Source organism: Xenia sp. Carnegie-2017, unplaced genomic scaffold, assembly GCF_021976095.1.
Source record: "Xenia sp. Carnegie-2017 unplaced genomic scaffold, XeniaSp_v1 HiC_scaffold_24, whole genome shotgun sequence".
NCBI lineage: Eukaryota > Metazoa > Cnidaria > Anthozoa > Malacalcyonacea > Xeniidae > Xenia > Xenia sp. Carnegie-2017.
The window spans coordinates 17493522-17512100 of record NW_025813487.1 but is presented as its reverse complement, the minus strand read 5'-3'; the positions used below and the strand labels follow the sequence as shown (position 1 = coordinate 17512100).

At 38.4% G+C, this 18579-nt stretch overlaps 3 protein-coding genes across 13 annotated transcripts in view; 1 reads left to right on the top strand and 2 right to left on the bottom strand.

Moving 5' to 3' along the window:
* LOC124450647 overlaps nucleotides 1-18579 on the top strand; it is a 25952-nt gene extending 7373 nt beyond the window's left edge. Inside the window, exons 3-5 of the mRNA XM_047001290.1 lie at nucleotides 14761-15225; nucleotides 17538-17754; nucleotides 17892-18579. Of these exons, the coding sequence (XP_046857246.1) occupies nucleotides 14761-15225; nucleotides 17538-17754; nucleotides 17892-18402 (1193 nt within the window). The 3' untranslated portion in view covers nucleotides 18403-18579. The remainder of the gene's footprint in view (nucleotides 1-14760; nucleotides 15226-17537; nucleotides 17755-17891) is intronic.
* LOC124450639 lies at nucleotides 5167-9372 on the bottom strand. 11 transcript variants are annotated; one of them, XM_047001271.1, is made up of 4 exons: nucleotides 7603-8566; nucleotides 7342-7429; nucleotides 6187-7167; nucleotides 5167-6129 (listed from the first exon to the last, which is right to left on the bottom strand). In XM_047001271.1, the coding sequence occupies exons 1-4, from the start codon at nucleotides 8551-8553 to the stop codon at nucleotides 5945-5947; spliced, it is 2205 nt and encodes a 734-aa protein (XP_046857227.1). In that variant the 5' UTR covers nucleotides 8554-8566; the 3' UTR covers nucleotides 5167-5944. The 11 variants fall into 11 exon arrangements, with proteins under 11 accessions (XP_046857227.1, XP_046857224.1, XP_046857221.1 ...); XM_047001268.1 differs by having other exon boundaries at nucleotides 6187-6992; nucleotides 7168-8566; XM_047001265.1 differs by having other exon boundaries at nucleotides 6187-7429.
* Nucleotides 9572-14646, bottom strand: LOC124450650. The gene is made up of 11 exons (XM_047001294.1): nucleotides 14584-14646; nucleotides 14349-14455; nucleotides 13729-13805; nucleotides 13577-13638; nucleotides 13252-13382; nucleotides 11629-11784; nucleotides 11383-11485; nucleotides 10547-10700; nucleotides 10073-10125; nucleotides 9898-9979; nucleotides 9572-9807 (listed from the first exon to the last, which is right to left on the bottom strand). Exons 1-11 carry the CDS (start codon nucleotides 14629-14631, stop codon nucleotides 9689-9691), a joined length of 1092 nt encoding a protein of 363 aa, XP_046857250.1. The 5' UTR covers nucleotides 14632-14646; the 3' UTR covers nucleotides 9572-9688.

Genomic DNA, 18579 nt, shown 5'->3' with positions numbered 1-18579 from the left:
GCATAATCCAGGAAGGAGACAACGCCGACTGCATGTATTTCGTCGAAGATGGTAACATACGTATCGTGTTCGGACAAGGAAAACAAAAGCAAGGATGTATCCGTATTGAAGAAGGGTGATTATTTTGGCGAAATGGCGTTAATAATGAATCAAGCACGATCCGCTTATGTCTATGCTAAAGGCAAAGTGAAATGCGCTAAACTCGACGTTGACACGTTCGAACGATTGCTAGGACCGTGCATGGATATTATGAAAAGAAATATGGCAAACTACGATGATAATAAGTAAAGTATTTGGTCTCGAAAAGAGCAAACGATTGAAAATGGGAAGGTGAGGTGAGATGCAAATTGAATGATTTTCAACCTTTATAAACGAACAACAAATTGTTGGATGGTCTTGGCAACAACTGATGATAAAATTTTAATCACTGAATGGTTTCACTTCCAGAAATAAAATACTGTTATGCAACTTTGCTATTAAGCAATATGTAGTTCAATCTAGACTATGTATGTTCAGAAAAAGTTTGTTCATTTGTACACGATCTACACTTCAGCCAAACATTCGCCGATTGTTTGTTTGTCGTTGATATATGGATTATTATAATCATAAATATTATCAAAGTGAATGGTCTCGAAAATGGGAATATGATTACATGTTTCTAGATGCAGATCATAAGGGTTTGAACAGTTATGAGAAGGACTGTAGGAGTTTGTGTTGATTGACGTTTCTACATCCTTGACGGTTGTTATTTTATAGTCAATTGAAGTGCTGACGTCATGCAGATTTGCTAATTTTTTTGTCTGACAACATGATTCGCCATGGTATTGTGTGCAGAGAATATGTATAAATATCATTCCTTTTTTCTTATGTGTAATAATTTGCTCCATGCCCAGCAATTATTCATTAATCTTTTCCTGCAGTCTTTGCGTGAAAATGTCAGTACATTTAAATTTGAGCATTCAAAAAAAAAACACAAACAACTGGACATCCCATATAAGAGCTTTATTGTTTGTTTTTTTGACCAAACAAATCGCAGTATTTCATTTTTCAACTGCAATAACAATATGATTTTGAACACATTCTCGTTCTATTTTTACAAATTACATTTATCATATCACGCACAAATTCTTTAATCTGAAAATTCTCAGATGCAATCTAACATTACTGCTCCTCATTCTCGGTAGCAAGTAAAAGCCGAACAGAAACAGTTCCATAAAAAGAAGGAAGTGTCCTCTATTTGTGCATCATCGTACATCCCCATCTGTAGAGATAAAGACATGAACAATTGTATTCTGTCAGCAAGATGCATCATGGTATATCCTTATATGTAGAGATGAAAATATGAAGAATTGTCCTCTATCAACAAGATGCATCATGGTATATCCTAATCTGTAGAGATGAAGATACGAACAATTGTCCTCTATCAACAAGATGCATCATGGTATATCCTAATCTGTAGAGATGAAGATACGAACAATTGTCCTCTATCAACAAGATGCATCATGGTATATCCTAATCTGTAGAGATAAAGATACGAACAATTGTCCTCTATCAAAATCAAGTACATCCTAATCTGTAGAGATAAAGATACGAACAATTGTCCTCTATCAACAAGATGCATCATAATATATCCTAATCAGTAGAGATGAAGAAGATGAAGAGTGCCGTCTACGAACAAGATGCATCACGGTATATCCTTATGTACAGGGATGAAAAACTACCGTCAGTCAACAAGATGCATCATGGGCACGTGAAAGTCACAGCCGCTTTCCAACGCAACTTAAACCAAACTGCAAACATAACTTTGATGTCAGTGTCGTCATAACAACATGACGACATAGGAAATAAAAGGCCGTCTGAGATTTCTCAAATCAGACGCCAACAGAATGGTCTTGATGTTGTGGAAGGCGATCATCCCTTGTTGAAGTTTTCCTGTATTCTTTTTCTTTGCAAAACGATCGCTTATTTCGAGCAGAAACATCGTGCTTCTCCCCAGGTGTTGAATATAAAAAGTATTGAACAACTACGGCCATCAGGGAACCACCAATTGGTCCTATCCAATAAATCTAAAAATTCAATAAAAATGCATTTCAATCATTGAATTAAGCATTTCAAGTAGAAGTCAATTTTCTTTAGAGTAAACATGTTTTGGCATGCTTATGCCATCTTAAGTACAAAGAATAATTATGATTTCTATTTACAGCTATATTTATATTATTTAAATGAGAGGTATAGAATTACCAGATGATTGAATTATTAACAAGTTGAATATCGTGTTGATTGTGATGAGTTTTATGTAGCGCTCGATAAAAAACTCAAATCGAACCTCAATAAACAAATACATCACATCAGCACGATATTCAAGATATTGGAAATCAAGAGCAGCCAGTGCTTCAACATCAGATGCATCTCTGGTTTGCCCTTCGTGTTCAAGAACATTCCGTGCCAAGATTGGGCTCATTAGCCACCTCAGAACTCACCGTACCCAATCTTCTAGTTCTTGAGTTAACTGGTCAAGGTCATCATCGCTTGCGATGGACGAACAACAACAACAACAACAACATTCAACTTGTAAATAATTCCATCATCTAGCAATTCGACACCTCTCACTTATAATATATATATATAGCTGTAAATAGAAATCATAATTATTCTTGTTATTCTTGTACTGAATGCCAAACCATGTTTACTCTAAAGACATTGACGTCAACTTGAAATGTTTAATATGTATAGTGCTTTTAAGAAATTATGGAAATAATTGAATTCCAATCATGACCAACAACATCATTAAGCAACACAATGGAATACACAAGGTTATATAGGTCGAAAGATTAGCGCGTTACCCAATGTTGTTGCCACTGTCTTCCCCTTGCTCATTCCAGAAAGTTCACGAATAACCGCTGGTCCAAAAGACCTGCAGGGTTGATGCTGCATCTTGTGGTTTTTGACTAGTTGAAAGCAATGAGGTTATTGAATTGGTTGAGGATGATGAGAAACACGAAAGAGACAGAAGATAATACATACATAACGTTTATTTATACACACCGATTTCAAGATACCAATTAAAAACGAGATTTGTAGGATGGAGTACATACATAAAATGTAATACCTAATCCACTCTTAAAGTAAACAGCTGGAAAAATTAGGCAGCATGCGTAAAACATACAGGAAAGTCGTTCTTCATGATTTCCACTGGCGACAGAGTTTAGTACGAAAAGTGTGGGCTAGAATTCTTAGGCATGGCAATAAAAAGATCGTAACTAAGTCAGTTTCCCGTTAACATTTCTTCATTTTAAGTACGTTTTGTGAGTTCTTTGTTTGTTAAGTTCATTCTTCTTTTTTGTTGAAAAAGTGAGTAGTGCGAATGACGTAAAAGGAAAGCTCGACTTATGTTTTGCAGTAATTACCATTGGTATAAATAGACGTAAATAACTAATTCTTACACATATATAGCGTAGAAATACACCAATGATAGATTGTATTTGTTGTTTGTAAAATAAATAAAAGATTAAAAACGAAGAGTGTGTTAGTGAGCCACGCGAGGAGCAGATTCCTCGACAAAAAGTAAAGCGGACAAAACCAAAATACTCACCCCGATTAAGCTGCAAAGCGTCACCGCAAAACCATAGAAAAGAGACCTCAGATAACCTTTGGAATGTCTTATGTCCGTGGCAGCATAAACGCTTAATGTGAAAATAAGCGTGAGAATAAACTCGATGAAAAGTCCCTGGATTGCTGACACATCATCGTGAAGAAATGTATCACCAAGATTGAAACGTAAAGATGGCGGTGTTAACATGTACGTTAACCCTGCACCAGATATACCTAACGTGTCCAAAAAAAAACACCTCGATTTTTATCAAGAACGAAACTCGACACGACTTCAAAAGCAATAACATTGAAGTTAAAATTGTTGAGCAACTGTATTTTAAAATTGTTGAGCATGTGCATTTCAAAATTGTTGAGCAACTGTATTTCAAAATTGTTGAGTATCTGTATTTTGAAATTGTTGAGCTGTTGTAAGTTAAAAATGGTTAGGCTGCTGTATAAATATTTTAACAAAGGGTTTAATTACAATGCAGCAAGCTGACACCTTGAAACCGGTGGCGGTTAGGTAGCTCAAACTAGGGCTCTGGCTCAGACAACATTAACGTAACATGGATGCCGACCTATCCAAAATTCCCAAATGTCAACATATGGAAAATGAAAAAATCTCACCAAACGCAACGGGTGTTAATTGCAAGTTTTGAGTTTTTTATGTCAAATCACCCGGGTGTCGATGACATACATCGATAACTGTTAAAAGATTTCACGGATCATTAATAAATCATAGAAAAGCAGTTCGAAATGAATGACAAATTACTGTGCTTCTAAAAATTGAACGAATATAACGCGACATTCGGGCTTCGAGCGTGAGAACAAAATAAATTAAATGATTCACAGATGCGCATACTAAATTTTCAAACTGTGAGAGGGCATTTATGGCGGCCTTGAAGAACTAATGATTAAAACATGTGTCATTCAATGCTATAGGAAGTTATAAACCTGAAGCATATACTGGAGTGCCATAATTCCTTTACTTTATCATACTAAAAAATCATCGCTTTCTTCCAATAGCAACAACCTGCTTAATGTTGTCTGTTATATCAAAATAAAAGAATACAAGCGCCATGTAAGATGTTCTTAATATCTAGCACCGTGACCAGTTATTGTATCATTATTTATCTTAACAACAACATGAAAACATTGCTATTGTATTAATGAATACTACTTTAAACAGTACAAAAAATAACACAAACGAAATTACCTCCGAGAACTTCGACGATGATCATAAAAACACCTTTGGTTAAGGGTAGTCGACCGGTAGAAGTGAAGGCAACTGCCAACGCCGGGTTTAAAAAGCCACCAAAGCATTGAACCAAAATGGCTGTAGCCATGCCATAAACCAGTGAGTATTCAAGATAGTCATCATTTGTCTCGACATCACATACAGACGTGATGGCATACACTAAGAGACATGTAGCAAAATATTCTCCAGTAATATCCTTCCAAAATTTCTTCGTCTTCATTATATTCCGTGGCTCTTCGTCCACACTCGACATCTTGCATCTGATATGTCTTTAATGGAAAATCTAGACGACTTTCTTCTCCGCAATGAAAAAAATATATGCGCTGATTCGTTCAAAAACAAACCATATCTGAAGTTGACATCAGTAAGATTGCACTGAACCGTAACGTCATTCAACCTTTTTATTACACTTTGCCAATGTAAATGTATGCCACCAAGGTTGAATAAAGTGCTATTGGTGTTTTTCTATTGGCTCCGGCCGAACTTTGTTTGTCAAATGCACTTAAAAATTACTTAGAGGACACACGATATTTGTGGCATACAGTCGGATGTTTACTTAAACTCGCGTTCCCATATGTCTGTACGAACGATAATGTTGTATTTCGTATATTTATAGTAACTGAGTGTGTCGTATGCTGACATGAGCGCTACGAACACATGGTTTCATTCATCGATAATTGCCTTGAACGTAACTATATGAACGGCATTATTCCTTTCAAAAAAATTCAAGTCGTTACTGCCATTAATCACTTAAAACAAGCTGCTCATCAAATGCAAACACAATAACGTTGAACATGTGTTTGACTTCGAGTTGATTTCAAGCGCGTCTCTCAACATGATGCGCCTGCAGACACTGCATATTATTCTTTGAAAGGTTTTTGACCACTGAGCGTAAAAATTAGAGCGCTTCTTCTATGCAGAAGTATTTGTTTTTTGAAGAGTATTTTAAAGTGCCTCCCTTTCTACTACTGCTTGACGAAAGTCAAAGAAAATAACCAGAGTTAAACACCTTCAGGGTAAAGATCCTGGGGTAAACACTTCCAGGTAAAGAGTCTGGGGTAAACATCTCCAGAGTAAAAACTCTGGGTAAACACCTCAGGGTAAAGACCCTAAGATAAACCCCTCCAGGGTAAAGATTCTGGGGTAAACACTACCAGGTAAAGAGTCTGGGATGTAAAGATCCTGGGGTAAACATCTCCAAGGTAAATATCCTGAGGTAAACACCTCCAGGTAAAGACTCTGGGGTAAACATCTCCAGGTAAAGAGTCTGAGGTAAACACCTCCTCAGGTAGACTCTGGGGTAAACATCTCCAGGGTAAATATCCTGAGGTAAAAACCTCCACAGGTAAAGACTCTGGGGTAAACATCTCCAGGTAAAGAGTCTGAGGTAAACACCTCCACAAGTAAAGACTCTGGGGTAAACATCTCCAGGTAAAGAGTCTGAGGTAAACACCTCCACAGGTAAAGACTCTGGGATAAACATCTCCAGGTAAATATCCTGAGGTAAACACCTCCACAGGTAAAGACTCTGGGGTAAACATCTCCAGGTAAATATCCTGAGGTAAACACCTCCACAGGTAAAGACTCTGGGGTAAACACCTCCAGGTAAAGAGTCTGAGGTAAACACCTCCACAGGTAAAGACTCTGGGGTAAACATCTCCAGGTAAAGAGTCTGAGGTAAACACCTCCACAGGTAAAGACTCTGGGGTAAACATCTCCAGGTAAATATCCTGAGGTAAACACCTCCACAGGTAAAGACTCTGAGGTAAACATCTCCAGGTAAAGAGTCTGAGGTAAACACGTCCACAGGTAAAGACTCTGGGGTAAACACCTCCAGGTAAATATCCTGTGGTAAACACCTCCAGGTAAAGACTCTGGGGTAAACATCTCCAGGTAAAGAGTCTGAGGTAAACACCTCCACAAGTAAAGACTCTGGGGTAAACATCTCCAGGTAAAGAGTCTGAGGTAAACACCTCCAGGTAAAGACTCTGGGGTAAACATCTCCAGGTAAAGAGTCTGAGGTAAACACCTCCACAGGTAAAGACTCTGGGGTAAACACCTCCAGGTAAATATCCTGAGGTAAACACCTCCAGGTAAAGACTCTGGGGTAAACATCTCCAGGTAAAGAGTCTGAGGTAAACACCTCCACAGGTAAAGACTCTGGGGTAAACATCTCCAGGGTAAATATCCTGAGGTAAACACCTCCACAGGTAAAGACTCTGGGGTAAACATCTCCAGGTAAAGAGTCTGAGGTAAACACCTCCACAAGTAAAGACTCTGGGGTAAACATCTCCAGGTAAAGAGTCTGAGGCAAACACCTCCACAAGTAAAGACTCTGGGGTAAACATCTCCAGGTAAAGAGTCTGAGGTAAACACCTCCACAAGTAAAGACTCTGGGGTAAACATCTCCAGGTAAAGAGTCTGAGGTAAACACCTCCACAGGTAAAGACTCTGGGGTAAACATCTCCAGGTAAATATCCTGAGGTAAACACCTCCACAGGTAAAGACTCTGGGGTAAACATCTCCAGGTAAAGAGTCTGAGGTAAACACCTCCACAGGTAAAGACTCTGGGGTAAACATCTCCAAGGTAAATATCCTGAGGTAAACACCTCCACAGGTAAAGACTCTGAGGTAAACATCTCCAGGTAAAGAGTCTGAGGTAAACACCTCCACAGGTAAAGACTCTGGGGTAAACATCTCCAGGTAAAGACTCTGGGGTAAACACCTCCAGGTAAATATCCTGAGGTAAACACCTCCAGGTAAAGACTCTGGGGTAAACATCTCCAGGTAAAGAGTCTGAGGTAAACACCTCCACAAGTAAAGACTCTGGGGTAAACATCTCCAGGTAAAGAGTCTGAGGTAAACACCTCCACAGGTAAAGACTCTGGGGTAAACATCTCCAGGTAAAGAGTCTGAGGTAAACACCTCCACAGGTAAAGACTCTGGGGTAAACACCTCCAGGTAAATATCCTGAGGTAAACACCTCCAGGTAAAGACTCTGGGGTAAACATCTCCAGGTAAAGAGTCTGAGGTAAACACCTCCACAGGTAAAGACTCTGGGGTAAACATCTCCAGGTAAATATCCTGAGGTAAACACCTCCACAGGTAAAGACTCTGGGGTAAACATCTCCAGGTAAAGAGTCTGAGGTAAACACCTCCACAAGTAAAGACTCTGGGGTAAACATCTCCAGGTAAAGAGTCTGAGGTAAACACCTCCACAAGTAAAGACTCTGGGGTAAACATCTCCAGGTAAAGAGTCTGAGGCAAACACCTCCACAGGTAAAGACTCTGGGGTAAACATCTCCAGGTAAAGAGTCTGAGGTAAACACCTCCACAGGTAAAGACTCTGGGGTAAACATCTCCAGGTAAAGAGTCTGAGGTAAACACCTCCACAGGTAAAGACTCTGGGGTAAACATCTCCAGGTAAAGAGTCTGAGGTAAACACCTCCACAAGTAAAGACTCTGGGGTAAACATCTCCAGGTAAAGAGTCTGAGGTAAACACCTCCACAGGTAAAGACTCTGGGGTAAACATCTCCAGGTAAAGAGTCTGAGGTAAACACCTCCACAGGTAAAGACTCTGGGGTAAACACTCCAGGTAAATATCCTGAGGTAAACACCTCCAGGTAAAGACTCTGGGGTAAACATCTCCAGGTAAAGAGTCTGAGGTAAACACCTCCACAGGTAAAGACTCTGGGGTAAACATCTCCAGGGTAAATATCTGAGGTAAACACCTCCACAGGTAAAGACTCTGGGGTAAACATCTCCAGGTAAAGAGTCTGAGGTAAACACCTCCACAAGTAAAGACTCTGGGGTAAACATCTCCAGGTAAAGAGTCTGAGGCAAACACCTCCACAAGTAAAGACTCTGGGGTAAACATCTCCAGGTAAAGAGTCTGAGGTAAACACCTCCACAGGTAAAGACTCTGGGGTAAACATCTCCAGGTAAAGAGTCTGAGGTAAACACCTCCACAGGTAAAGACTCTGGGGTAAACATCTCCAGGTAAAGAGTCTGAGGTAAACACCTCCACAGGTAAAGACTCTGGGGTAAACATCTCCAGGTAAAGAGTCTGAGGTAAACACCTCCACTAGTAAAGACTCTGGGGTAAACATCTCCAGGTAAAGAGTCTGAGGCAAACACCTCCACAAGTAAAGACTCTGGGGTAAACATCTTCAGGTAAAGAGTCTGAGGCAAACACCTCCACAAGTAAAGACTCTGGGGTAAACATCTCCAGGTAAAGAGTCTGAGGCAAACACCTCCACAAGTAAAGACTCTGGGGTAAACATCTCCAAGGTAAATATCCTGAGGTAAACACCTCCAGGTAAAGACTCTGAAATTAACAACACAAGGTGAAAGCTTACAGATCAAGATTCGGGTGAAGACTTTAGGAGAAAATTTTGAGTATAGACCACCAGGTAAAGACCACCGAGTAAAATCCCTCGGAGAAAGACGCTCGGGTAAAGAACTTCTGGTAAAGACCACCGAGCAAAATCCCTCGGAGAAAGATACCAAGGTAAAAACGCATTGGAAAAGACAATCGTTAGATTAAAACATACCGAAGTTGGTTAGAGGCAATGTGTCAACAAATGATAACTTACAAGGAACAAATACTACAAACTCGCATTCACAAGTCTTACCATTTTTTTTCTAGTCCCACCGAAATTTAAAATCTATCTCCTGATATGCGCATGCGCTTTACCACTACGTATAATGCACACACCTGATCAATGATTTGTCGACTGAATTAAAAGAGAATTATGCAATTATACCACTCCTGAATGTATAGAAAATTATTGTCCTACCTTGGCACAATGTGAGAGTAAGACGCCATAGAAAAAGTATTAGAGTGAATCAGAATCGTCATATTCAACTTCAGTTTTCCTTTTTAACGATTGCTCCAGTGTGTTGATGAAATCATTTAGTTTGTTCAACGCGACTTGCCCATATGGTAATGAATGATCTAGAAATAGAAATAAAGGGTCGATGAAATCTCTTCAAGAAATACAAAATAATGACTAAAGCGGATTGAGTGGAAATCAATTTAGTATACCTGTGTTCCTTTCCCCGTCGAATGTTTCTAAACCATTTATTTTCAGATAGCTCATCTTCGTTAACTCCAACTTGGATAATATCTAAAAGTACGTACAGGAAAATTAGTGTAAATGATTAAATATAGCAGTTTTAAAACGACATGACGCAAGACGAGGAAAAAGAAGAAGATTTACCTGAAGAAGTTTATCAAGCAGTATGAATATTCGCTTAAAAACGATACCAAGTTCTATAGGCAACACATAAAACATATAAATTAGCAAATAAAGCACAAAATCATGTTTGCACATGAAAATAAATGCTCGTACGTATGTCAAAACCCAAGCCGTCTGGGTTAATGATTTCGCATCCTATATATCTAAAATTTCCTCTATAAATAATTTCGAAACAATTTCTGCGAGAAATGAAAATTTTCCTTCGAGTAACTTTGTTAAAAAAAACATCTTGGAACACTTTTCCCCATGAGGAAAAACATCGATAGTCCACAAGATGAACATTACAATACTGGTACATTTAGAAGAGATATTCAATAACCCACCAACAAGATGAACATTACAATACTGGTACATTTAGAAGAGATATTCAATAACCCACCAACAAGATGAACATTACAATACTGGTACGTTTAGAAGAGATATTCAATAACCCACCAGATAAGTGTGGTTTCTCTCTTATCGACCATTGTTTTATCTCAGTTTCATAACAATGATAAAACGTTTCAAGTGTTTGAGAAAGTGTGGACATCGTTAGAGATAGCGTTCTGCTGACATTGCTCAAACTTTCTGCATCATCACCAATGACGCACTACGGGAAAAAATATATTTGTAAAACGATGGATGGATCAATGATGTTTTTGTAGAAAGGGGGGTCTAGTTTGGATGGGATTCAAGTATCGACTATTGCTGTACCATGTTAGACTTTTTCTTATTAATTTCTGATACCAGGTACGTTATTCTAAAGATTGGGATATTTTGTAAGTGAGCTCCATTAAACATTAATAACAATTACAGATTACTTTTGCTGAACACTTAGGTGTTTTAATACTTTGTAGGTAGTCCCTCCTGCACCCCATCTAACCAATGATCAAAGGAGTGCATACCCCTCCCATAAACCCCTCCTGTACACCCTCTAACTAAGGCTCAAAGAAGTGCAGACCCCTCCCCTAAACCCCTCCTGTACACCCTTTAACCAAGGCTCAAAGAAGTGCAGACCCCTCCTCTAAGCCCCTCCTGCACACCCTCTAACCAAGGTTCAAAAACGTGCAGACCCCTTCCCTAAACCTCTCCTGTAAACTCTCTAACCAAGGCTCAAAGAAGTGCAGACCCCTTCCCTAAACCCCTCCTGCACCCTCTAACCAAGGCTCAAAGAAGTGCAGACCCTTTCCCTAAAATCCTCTACAAATTGCCCATCACAAATCTCAAGTTTTAGATTGCTTTAAAATATACAGTTGCAGAAAATGAGCAGAAAAATAAAATTAAACGTTCACCTTAGTTTGAAGATCATTAAGAATCTCACTTTGTTTATTCAACTCTCCTTCAATGACATTTGCCTGGGCAGTAAGCTCATTGATTTCTGGTATATGAATTAACCTACAATTTTAAAAGAAATTCTCTCCATAAACTTAAACTTGAGGGGTGATGGACCCCAACTGCTTTAAAGAGCGTTTTAACCACCATCTCCAAACTAGAACAAAAAATAATATATTTTGTGTTCCACCTAACGATATATTAACCTGTCAGTCTCGTCAGCAGTCATAGAAACCAGTTTCTTCTCGATATCTGGCGGGAACAAGTGAATCTTGGACTTAAATATTTCATCAAGTGTCTCAGTTTGACACACAGCATCCAGATATGCGCATGCGTCTGATGCAATGATTTCCAATGTCTTTCTGCAAGAGAACGATACAAGGATGTATCCAGAGGGATTTTGTGGAGGTCCTGCTGTGGTTTTTATAAGACGTCGTTTGGTCAGTCTAGTTTGGATTAGACTTTGGTGGCTTCTTCATGGGTGTCATGTCATTCACATGTGAGATTTTTTGTGGGTTTGATTTGAGACCCGGGGAAATGTAACAGTAAATATTAGCCATTTTGGGTTAGAAAAATGACAAATTTTAAAAATAAAAAATCCAGTTTTCGGTCCATGCCTCCCAATACTCAGAGATAGTTGAGGAATAGAGTGTCGCATTTTAACTAAGGGAACTTGATAATCCTTGTTTGGTATGAAGCCCTTGGATGGTTTGCTCGGGATACATGAGAAACAGTGAATAAGAGAGTTAAATCAGAAAGATATAAACCAATAAAAAATTGTATAAAACAAGTTGAAGTGTCAGAAAAAGGCACAGTGTTACAAGAAGTTAACTGAAACATTGCTTGGTTTATTTTATGAGAAGAACTCGTAAAATAAGCAAAAAGATAAAATTCGAAAGCAAAAAAACCCCGTTTTCTGGCCATGATTCCCGATACCTTCTTAAGCGCAAGGCACAAGAACGTCGCATGTTAACGTTTCGGTAGGAGATTTCGGCCCCTCCACGCTATCCTACTTGGGAGATGCAATAGCAACCATCCGCCCATCAGACCCCGAGATCACCTGCGATAGGCTTTGCTCGGAGTACGCAGGGAGAGTGCGGTCGCGACCGAAGTCTGGGCTAGAAATGTTTTTATTTTTCTCTATAACTTTGTATCTGCATTCAGACCAGGGAGTATTGTTACATGTTTGTAGATGTAGATCGGAGGGATAAATCCAGGATAATTTGTGGGGGAGGGGGAGGGGGGGTGCTCTAGTTTTTAGAAGATGTCATTTGGTCAGTTGGATTAGATTTTGGTGGCTCCTTTATGGGTGTCGTTATGTCATTCACATGTGAGATTTTTTGTGGGTTTCATTTGAGACCCTGAAAAATATAATGTTTGACAGTTGTGTTAGTTTAAATGGTTGTTATATTAATATTTTGTGGCGGAATTTGCACACCTTCTAGCCAAGGCTAGGGGGGTGCACAACCCCTGCACCCCTCCCTTAAATCAATCCATGGAAAGATACAAACTAGGTGATTTTCAATATGGACACACAATAAAGCATCCAATAGTGTTTACAGACTTAATTCATGCTATAAACTTTCAGCCAGACGAATTTTAACAAGGAGGGAAGGGGCGAAAGTGGGTGTTAAGCCGCATCCCAAAAAATATACTGGTTGACTGCAATTACTCCATTGGCATATGGGTTATTGAGGGGGGAGGGGGTGGGACAAAAGTAATATATGCAATACTACTTACACTGGTTGACTGCAATTACTCCATTGGCAGATGGGTAATTGAGGGGGGGTGGGGGAGGGGACAAAAGTAATATATGCAATACTACTTACACTGGTTGGCTGTAGCTGCCTTCTGATTTAAGACGAGCATTTACAGATGGATGAGAAAGGTCTTCCACAATGAACAAGAGATCAATTAAATGTTCATACAAAGCCAGTTGCTTGGATTTTGAGGATTTTCCCTTTACAAGATGAAATAAGCGAATTTAACTGTCATGAAACATTTTCAAGGACAAAATCTAAGTACTTCGAACCATCTTCATATTTTATTGGATGAACATTATGTTAAAGAAGGTTAGATTCCATGAGGTGATGTTAAGGTCCTACCCTCCCCCTGGAATCTATTTAACTTCTCTCGTGAAGTGTCAATACTTACAGTTATAAGGTCAACGTCATCATCACGACAAAGAGCCAATAAATTTGCACAAAATAACAACTCTAGAACAGTTTGAAACAAAAAACCTTTTACTTTGGATTGATAGACATGCATACGTTGCAATATTTTCAAAGCATTTTAATTTTACATACTTGAAACTCTGGAATCCGATAAGTTGCTCAAAACCGCATGATGACTGTCTAAAAGTTCTTCAAGCTGAGGATCAAACCTAGTTGGTGAAATGCATGACCACATTAAGTTTTATTGAATGTCCAACAAGTTTAGGCACAACGATATAATACTCTGCCACAAAGACTGCCAAAAACCAGACTGGAAAGTTTGTACTGCACAAAAGAGATCTTGGGTGTCTAATTTTGAGAAAACTAGGCTTTTATACATTCAAATTTCAAATGTTATGTGTGCAGTTTATAAACTTTGCAGTTTATGGCCATTAAAAATCAGGTTAGGATTATAAAAAAAGTTGTGGTACCGGCCAGGCTTGCCAGTACTTGATTATGAAACATGGTATTAAATAGACGACTTGCCTTGTTTGCATTTTGCCAGCAGGCAGATTTGGTCGAGTGGTTTTGACCGACTCTAGCAACAATGGTGAACCTCTCTTGAGATCAATCTGCCTGCCAGATTATTCCATACACTAGGCAAGTCATCTATAAATACTCCCAAGTTATTTAAGTTATTTGTTTGTATATTTGTTCTATTCAACTCTGCTATTCATTTAATACAGCAGTGAAATGCATCAATAACCACTTACTTGGAAAGAAGCCACTGAATTAGACGTAGCCTCGGTTCTCCCGGTTTAAAAAGCAACTCGGACATCCAAGATTCATCAACATTTTCAACATATGGACAACAAAGGGCCTAGTAGAAAAAAATCTCTTATTCAATCACTCTTCCCCGGGTTCAACTCCTCAATACAAACATAACATAAGTACGTATACTGAAAAGCTATCAGAAAAAGCATTTTAAGTCTTCCAAATAGTGTTAACCTCAAGTTTTTCTCTTATAACTTTCACACGTCTATTCTTTGCCGCCATATTTTTAAGCTAAAGCATTTGCATACGTCAGACTCATGACGTCAAGCACGACCGATCACGATTCGTCCCGATGGATTGTGGGCTCGCCATTATTATCGTATATAAAGAAGAGTACGAAAACAAATGTTTTGTCTCTTTGTCTTTACTATGTTTACAACTTTATAGTTGACAGTTTGTATTGGATCATTCTGTCCGTAACAATCATGAAGTGTATTATTCTGGCTGAAGATTTGAAACCTCGTTCATTAGGAGGCGAGACTAACCACTTAAGACGTCGTCGCGAAGCCAAATATTTCTTTGAAGAGGCTGCTAAAAATTTGGAAAGAAAGCTCAAACGACGTGAAAAAGACACAGAAAACGAAAACACTCGCGAAAATGTTGGCGATCAAAGTGTCACGTTGGGTTCTGAAGATTTGATCCATTCAAGCGCAGACGTTGGTTTATTTTCGTCAATTTTGTTGGCTTATAATAATCATTTGAAACTGCGAACGTCTCCCGAAGACTGGTGGTTTGTTGTCATCAGAAAGGTCGCCATCGCCATTGACAAACATTCAAAACATGAAAATGTACGGAAAATGTTTGTTGAACACGAAGGTTGGCATGTATGAAAATACTTGTGAAGTCCGATTTTATGAAGTCCGACTTGAATCATAGAACAATCGATGGGCAAGCACAGTTAATAATTAAAATAATTGGAGGGCTCAATACGATTTAAAGATTAAAAATTTGGGCAAATTTTCAACGTTCGTACAGTAAAAAATACTAGTGAAACAAATTTTGACATGTAATTTGAAATCTGGGGAGTTCAGGGAAATATCAACTGCCCCCCCTCTTGAAATGATGGCTCACATATGCCCTTTCCGAACTGAAATTCTTGTAAATACACTTTCATTATTCATGAATTTTAAACAAATTTCAGGCAAGAAAACCTTGGAAGTAAAAGTGAATTCTAATAATATCTATGATGTAAACTACACCACTTTTTTTGACGCCATGTCTTGTGAAATATCAAAGAATGTCAAAGTTCCTGGTTATGTTGATCTGATATCTGCTGATTTCTCATCGAGCACACCAGTGCAAAAGATTGTATCGCAAATCACTTTGATGTCTTCATTACAGGAGTTCTTTGAATACAGGTGGCAACTTTTATGTATTTATTCCTGCTACAGGATTTTCACAGTCCTTGCGAAATATGCATGAGACAAATTGGTCACAATTTATACAATGCTTTATGTGATAACATGAATGATGAAACAGTTTCATTTTTATTGTTTTATAGAATGCATTTCTTGTGTGGGATTCCAGCTGTTGAAATGCTTGGCACTGAGGAAGATTGGAGGAAACTTATTGGAAAACTAGATGCACTCCAAAATCTTCTTAAACCGATTAAGCATGAGTTGGGAATACCACTAGAATGGTGGAAGCTGGCAGAAAATATATTTAAGAAACTGCTTGCAACTTACTGTGGTAAACCTGATTGCGAATGGTGGTCAAAAATTGTCAGCAAAGAAGGATTTGGTTCAGGACCTCGGCGCTATGAAGGATGGATCCCACAGTTCATGGCAAATTTAAAAAGTCCTGCAGATTTCAGTGATTTTACAAGTGGACTTGTCACTGTACAGCTAACTCTTTCACATCCGTCAGGCTTAGCTGATGAGGCTGCATTAGTTGCTGGATGTCTGGGTTATAACCTTCACGAGAATGATGACAACATACCATCTGTACAGCCTTATCAAGGATGGTGTCTTATGTTGCCAAAGAATTCACCATTTCGAGCTGAACACCAATGATTGAGCAACTTTGAACAATCTTGCTACATTTTTGAGACAAAATAAATAATCACTACTCGCTACTTATTATAGACAGCAAAATGTATGAAAAAACTTATTTATTTAAAATACTTGATGTTATTTAATTGTTCTATCTACGTAATATATTAGAAAAATAAACTATTTTTGAAAATGAAGTATGAACAGGTCGAAGGACCAGGTGGGAGGTGAGCCACCCACCCACATTATATGATTGGTCAAGTCAAAATGGGTAGTTAAGAGTTCTTTCAAAGAGATTCGGCTTTCGGTTGAGAAACTCCGTTTCCGTAGATCATTTGCTAAACGTGACTACTCAGTCAATGGCATATTTTCGTAACGCTTCTTGAAGTCGGCGACAGTCATGAAGTGTATTACACTGGCAGAAAATTTGAAACCGCGTTCATTAGGAGACGAGACTAACGACTTAGGAGGTCGTCGCGAAGCCAAATATTTCTAAGAAGAAGCTGCTAAAGATTTGGAAAGAAAACTCAAACGAAATGAAAAAGACACAGAAAACGAAAACACTCGCGAAAATGTTGGCGATCGAAGTGTCACGTTGGGTTCTGAGGATTTGATCCATTCAAGCGCAGACGTTGGTTTATTTTCGTCAATTTTGTTGGCTTATAATAATCATTGGAAACTGCGTACGTCTCCCGAAGACTGGTGGTTTGTTGTCATCAGAAAGGTCGCCATCGCCATTGACAAACATTCAAAACATGAAAACGTACGGAAGATGTTTGTTGAACACGAAGGTTGGCATGTATGAAAATACTTGTGAAGTCCGATTTTAGATATAGTGTTTGTCAATGTACTTGAATCATAGAACAATCGATGGGCTAGCACAATTATTAATTTCGATAATTAACAATTGGGGGCTCAAGATAATTTAAAGATTAAAAATTTGGGCAAATTTTCAACGTTCGTACAGTAAAATATACTAGTGAAACAAATTTTGACATGTAATTTGAAATCTGGGGACTTTGGGAAAATATCAACTGCCCCCCCCCCCTCCAAAAATGATTGTTCACATATGCCCTTTCTGAACTGAAATTCTTGTAAATACACTTTCATTATTCATGAATTTTAAACAAATTTCAGGTAAGAAAACCTTGGAAGTAAAAGTGGGTGCTAATAACATCTATGATGTAAACTACACCACTTTTTTCGATGCCATGTCTCGTGAAATATCAAAGAATGTCAAAGTTCCTGGTTATGTTGATCTGATATCTGCTGATTTCTCATCAAGCACACCAGTGCAAAAAATTGTATCGCAAATCACTTTGATGTCTTCATTACAGGAGTTCTTTGAATACAGGTGGCAACTTTTATGTATTTATTCCTGTGACCGGATTTTCACAGTCCTTGCAAAATATGCATGAGACAAATTGGCCACAATTTATACAATGCCTTATGTGATAACATGAATTATTAAACATTTTTATTGTTTTATAGAATGCATTTCATGTGTGGTATTCCAGCTGTTGAAATGCTTGGCACTGAGGAAGATTGGAGAAAACTTATTGGAAAACTAGATGCACTCCAAAATCTTCTTAAACCGATTAAGCATGAGTTGGGAATACCACTCGAATGGTGGAAACTGGCACAAAAGATATTTAAAAAACTGCTGGCCACTTACTGTGGTAAACCTGATTGCAAATGGTGGTCAAAAATTGTCAGCGAAGAAGGATTTGGTTCAGGACCTCAGCTCTACGCAGGATGGATCCCACGTTTCATGGCAAACTTAAAAGGTCCTGCAGATTTCAGTGATTTTACAAGTGGACTTGTCACGGTGCCGCTAACTCTTTCACATCCGTCAGGTTTAGTTGATGAGGCTGCATTAGTTGCTGGATGTCTGGGTTATAAGCTTCACGAGAATGATGACAACAAACCATCTGTACAGCCTTATCAAGGATGGTGTCTTATGTTGCCAAAGAATTCACCATTTCGAGCTGAACACCAATGATTGAGCAATTTTGAACAATCTTGCTACGTTTTTGAGACAAAATAAATAATCACTACTCTCTACTTATTATAGACAGCAAAATGTATGAAAAAAACTTATTTATGTACAATACTTGATGTTATTTAGTTGTTCTATCTACGTAATATATTAAAAAAATAAACTATTTTTGAAAATGAA

Excerpts from the sequence above, each read along its gene's own strand:
- LOC124450639 (XM_047001263.1), bottom strand. The coding sequence starts at position 8,495 with ATGTTTACCCCAGAGTCTTTACCTGGAGGTGTTTACCTCAGGATATTT. Across the intron at positions 6,130-6,186 it reads CAGAGTCTTTACCTGTGGAG|GTGTTTACCTCAGACTCTTT; the intron begins GTTTTTACCTCA and ends CTACCTGAGGAG.
- LOC124450650 (XM_047001294.1), bottom strand. The coding sequence starts at position 14,631 with ATGGCGGCAAAGAATAGACGTGTGAAAGTTATAAGAGAAAAACTTGAG. Across the intron at positions 13,639-13,728 it reads ATCGGATTCCAGAGTTTCAA|AGTTGTTATTTTGTGCAAAT; the intron begins GTATGTAAAATT and ends AAACTGTTCTAG. Across the intron at positions 11,785-13,251 it reads GGCAGCTACAGCCAACCAGT|AAAGACATTGGAAATCATTG; the intron begins GTAAGTAGTATT and ends GTTCTCTTGCAG.